This window comes from Babylonia areolata, chromosome 18 (assembly GCF_041734735.1).
Source record: "Babylonia areolata isolate BAREFJ2019XMU chromosome 18, ASM4173473v1, whole genome shotgun sequence".
Classification (NCBI taxonomy): Eukaryota; Metazoa; Mollusca; class Gastropoda; order Neogastropoda; family Buccinidae; genus Babylonia; species Babylonia areolata.
The window spans coordinates 37515083-37520082 of record NC_134893.1 but is presented as its reverse complement, the minus strand read 5'-3'; the positions used below and the strand labels follow the sequence as shown (position 1 = coordinate 37520082).

General features: G+C 45.9%; 1 protein-coding gene across 1 annotated transcript in view; it reads left to right on the top strand.

Moving 5' to 3' along the window:
• LOC143292735 (vacuolar protein sorting-associated protein 8 homolog) overlaps positions 1–5000 on the top strand; it is a 59122-nt gene that overhangs the window by 25550 nt on the left and 28572 nt on the right. The window contains 3 exon segments of the mRNA XM_076603273.1: positions 1639–1681; positions 2544–2662; positions 4658–4731. Coding sequence (XP_076459388.1) covers positions 1639–1681; positions 2544–2662; positions 4658–4731 — 236 coding nt within the window.

The following is a 5000-nucleotide window of genomic DNA, read 5'->3' as shown; positions in this document are numbered from 1 at the left end:
GTGTCCCCACCTTTCAGTACAGGTAGTATCCCAACATTTCAGTACAGGTAGTGTCCCCACCTTTCAGTACAGGTAGTATCTCAACATTTCAGTACAGGTAGTGTCCCCACCTTTCAGAACAGGTAATATCCCAACATTTCAGTACAGGTAGTGTCCCCACCTTTCAGTACAGGTAGCGTCCCCACCTTTCAGTACAGGTAGTGTCCCAACATTTCAGTACAGGTAGTGTCCCCACCTTTCAGTACAGGTAGCGTCCCAACATTTCAGTCCAGGTGGTATCCTAACATTTCAAAACAGGTAGTGTCCCCACCTTTAGGTACAGGTAGTATCCCAACATTTCAGTACAGGTAGTGTCCCCACCTTTCAGTACAGGTAGTATCCCAACATTTCAGTACAGGTAGTGTCCCCACCTTTCAGTACAGGTAGTATCCCAACATTTCAGTACAGGTAGTATCCCAACATTTCAGTCCAGGTGGTATCCTAACATTTCAAAACAGGTAGTGTCCCCACCTTTAGGTACAGGTAGTGTCCCAACATTTCAGTACAGGTAGTGTCCCCACCTTTCAGTACAGGTAGTATCCCAACATTTCAGTACAGGTAGTGTCCCCACCTTTCAGTACAGGTAGTATCCCAACATTTCAGTACAGGTAGTGTCCCCACCTTTCAGTACAGGTAGTATCTCAACATTTCAGTACAGGTAGTGTCCCCACCTTTCAGAACAGGTAATATCCCAACATTTCAGTACAGGTAGTGTCCCCACCTTTCAGTACAGGTAGCGTCCCCACCTTTCAGTACAGGTAGTGTCCCAACATTTCAGTACAGGTAGTGTCCCCACCTTTCAGTACAGGTAGCGTCCCAACATTTCAGTACAGGTAGTGTCCCCACCTTTCAGTACAGGTAGTGTCCCCACCTTTCAGTACAGGTAGTATCCCAACATTTCAGTACAGGTAGTGCCCCCACCTTTCAGAACAGGTAATATCCCAACATTTCAGTACAGGTAGTGTCCCCACCTTTCAGTACAGGTAGTGTCCCAACATTTCAGTACAGGTAGTGTCCCCACCTTTCAGTACAGGTAGTATCCCAACATTTCAGTACAGGTAGTGTCCCCACCTTTCAGTACAGGTAGTATCTCAACATTTCAGTACAGGTAGTGTCCCCACCTTTCAGTACAGGTAGTATCCCAACATTTCAGTACAGGTAATGTCCCCACCTTTCAGTACAGGTAGTATCCCAACATTTCAGTACAGGTAGTGTCCCCACCTTTAGGTACAGGTAGTATCCCAACATTTCAAAACAGGTAGTGTCCCCACCTTTCAGAATAGATAGTATCCCCACCTTTCAGTGCAGACAGTATCTTCACCTTTCAGTCAAGACAGTCTTGAAAATGTTTTTTCTTTTTCTAAACTCGGGCATCCTTACCATTGTTGGTATGTGATATGCCAGCTTGCATTTTTTGGTTGTTTTGCATTCCTGTTGTCTTTTATGATTTTGTGTACTGATATTTGTAATTATGTTTGTTTCTATGTTACTATTCTTAATCCTCTGACAAAAACAGTGCTCTGATTGCCAAATGATGTTGTTCATGTGTTGTACGTTTGTTTTGTGTTATTTTTTTTTATGGTCTGTTTTGTTCCACAGATAATCAGATCAGACTGGGCAACAAGCTGCTGGTGTACATCAGGTAAGTCGTTCTCAGTGATTGCGTCCTTAGCACCATCAAGAACTTGCACGCTGTTCTGAATAGTAGCACTACTGTTTTCCTTTTCTTCTTCAGTTCACAGTCTTGGCGTAATTCTTAACTAGTCTCTTACTTTCCAACAGCACATTTCAAACATCTGTGTGTGCATGTGTAGGTAAGGGATGTGGGTATGTGTATATATTTGAACAAATGCTTGTATGTGTGTACACAGTGTGTTTATGTGTGTGTATAGTTTGCTGGGTATGTTTTGGTGTGTATATGTGACTGATGTAATGTGTTCAGTATGATATCATGTCTTTTGTAAAACCCCTTCAGCAGTTTTCTGGATAGACTGCTATACAGTTATCCATTATTACAGCACAACAAAAAGGTGAGAAAATCAGACCAACCATTCATATCAGTAACAATGGAGAAGATGGGAGTGGATGTATATAAGAAACAGAAGGATGGAATTGAAATGGTTTCCAGAAGACCAGGCTCCTTGTGGACAAGGCTGTTTGTGTGCGTACATATACAAAAGATGTTATGCACGTTTAACATCCCCTAATCCATATCAGTGTTTGGTAAGGTTTGGAAACATGAAAAACGCCACTCATGAACACCAGCCTGAGCAGCAGCGTTAAAAACAGTCACACACAGACAACACACTGACTGAAGCCTGAATGAATGGTTCAGGAAATGAATAATGAGCGCTTAAAGGCAGTTCTTAATCAGCTCTACCCAGGCAGGTAGCCTGTTGTGCAAACAACTCCAGTGTTTCTAAAGCACTTAGAGCTTGGTCTCTGACTGAAGGATGTAGGCACTATGTAAGTATCAGTAATGATGAATGTTGACGATGTTGCAGCTGCTGCCTGGCTGGGAGAGCCTACCCCATGGGGGACGTTCCTAGCGAGCAGGTGGCCCAGGTGAAGGATGAGGTGTTTGGCTGCATCACCAGTCTGCACACCAACAACCACCCCGACAGTGAGTGTGCTGTGTTTGTGTTGTGTCGTGTTGTGGTGTGGTGTGGTGTGTTGTGTTGTGTTGTGTAGTGGTGTGTCGTGTTGTGGTGTGGTATGGTGTGGTGTGTTGTGTTGTGTTGTGTAGTGGTGTGTCGTGTTGTGGTGTGGTGTGGTGTGGTGTGTTGTGTTGTGTTGTGTAGTGGTGTGTCGTGTTGTGGTGTGGTATGGTGTGGTGTGTTGTGTTGTGTTGTGTAGTGGTGTGTCGTGTTGTGGTGTGGTATGGTGTGGTGTGTTGTGTTGTGTTGTGTAGTGGTGTGGTATGGTGTGGTGTGTTGTGTTGTGTTGTGTAGTGGTGTGTCGTGTTGTGGTGTGGTATGGTGTGGTGTGTTGTGTTGTGTTGTGTAGTGGTGTGTCGTGTTGTGGTGTGGTATGGTGTGGTGTGTTGTGTTGTGTTGTGTAGTGGTGTGTCGTGTTGTGGTGTGGTATGGTGTGGTGTGGTGTGGTGTGTTGTGTAGTGGTGTGTCGTGTTGTGGTGTGGTATGGTGTGGTGTGTTGTGTTGTGTTGTGTTGTGTAGTGGTGTGTCGTGTTGTGGTGTGGTATGGTGTGGTGTGGTGTGGTGTGTTGTGTTGTGGTGTGTTGTGTTGTGGTGTGGTATGGTGTGGTGTGGTGTGGTGTGTTGTGTTGTGTTGTGTAGTGGTGTGTCGTGTTGTGGTGTGGTATGGTGTGTTGTGTTGTGTTGTGTTGTGTTGTGTAGTGGTGTGGTATGGTGTGGTGTGGTATGGTGTGGTGTGGTGTGTTGTGTTGTGTTGTGTAGTGGTGTGTCGTGTTGTGGTGTGGTATGGTGTGGTGTGGTGTGGTGTGTTGTGTTGTGTTGTGTAGTGGTGTGTCGTGTTGTGGTGTGGTATGGTGTGGTGTGTTGTGTTGTGTTGTGTAGTGGTGTGTCGTGTTGTGGTGTGGTATGGTGTGGTGTGTTGTGTTGTGTTGTGTAGTGGTGTGTCGTGTTGTGGTGTGGTATGGTGTGGTGTGGTGTGGTGTGTTGTGCAGTGGTGTGTCGTGTTGTGGTGTGGTATGGTGTGGTGTGTTGTGTTGTGGTGTGGTATGGTGTGGTGTGTTGTGCAGTGGTGTGTTGTGTTGTGGTGTGTTGTGTTGTGCAGTGGTGTGTCGTGTTGTGGTGTGGTATGGTGTGGTGTGGTGTGGTGTGTTGTGTAGTGGTGTGTCGTGTTGTGGTGTGGTATGGTGTGGTGTGGTGTGGTGTGTTGTGTTGTGCAGTGGTGTGTCGTGTTGTGGTGTGGTATGGTGTGGTGTGGTGTGGTGTGTTGTGTTGTGTAGTGGTGTGTCGTGTTGTGGTGTGGTATGGTGTGGTGTGTTGTGTTGTGTTGTGTAGTGGTGTGTCGTGTTGTGGTGTGGTATGGTGTGGTGTGGTGTGGTGTGTTGTGTTGTGCAGTGGTGTGTTGTGTTGTGGTGTTTGGCTGCATCACCAGTCTGCACACCAACAACCACCCCAACAGTGAGTGTGCTGTGTTTGTGTTGTTGTGTGTCATGTTGTGTTGTGGTGTGTTGTTGTGCTGTGTGGTGTTTGGCTGCATCACTAGTCTGCACACCAACTACCACCCTGACAGTAAGTGTGCATTTTACTGTACTGTGCTGTGCTGTGTTGTGGTGTGTTGTGTTGCGTTTTGGTGTGGTGTGGTGTGTTGTAGTATGGTGTGGTGTGTCGTGTTGTGTTGTGTTCTGTAGTGGTGTGTTGTGTTCTGTAGTGGTGTGTTGTGTTCTGTAGTTGCAAGTTGTGTTGTGGTGTGTTGTTTGGTTGCATCACCAGTCTGCACACCAGCAACCACCTTGACAGTGAGTGTGCTGTGTTTGTGTTGTGTTGTGGTGTGTTGTATTGTGCTGTGTTGTGTTGTGTTTGTGTGTGTGTGTTGTGTGTGTGTGTGTGTGTGTGTGTGTGTGTGTGTGTGTGAGAGTGATGATGGTGGTAAGTTTCAGTGTTATCGCAGCGTGTGTTTGGTCGTGCAGGTGAGTCAGCTTACCCACATCTGAGGACACTGCTCCAGTTTGACACCCGGGAGTTCCTCAACGTTCTGGCACTGGTAATCTCCCTTAGTTTTCTTTTCCCTTTGGTGCTCCCCCTTTGTTTTCTTTTTCTTTTTTCCATTTGTTTTTCTTTTGTATTGTTTTGTTTTGATTTGGTTTGGGTTTTTTGGGGGGAAGGGGAGAGTGGAGGTGGAGGGAGGAGGGAGAGCCATTTGTCAGGGATGTTTGCCCTTCAAACTGTGTGATGCCTCGTCGTTTGTTTTGTTTCGAAACTTTCTCGTTTTATCAGTCATTTGTTTTTAGTCTTCATTTGTTTAATAAGACA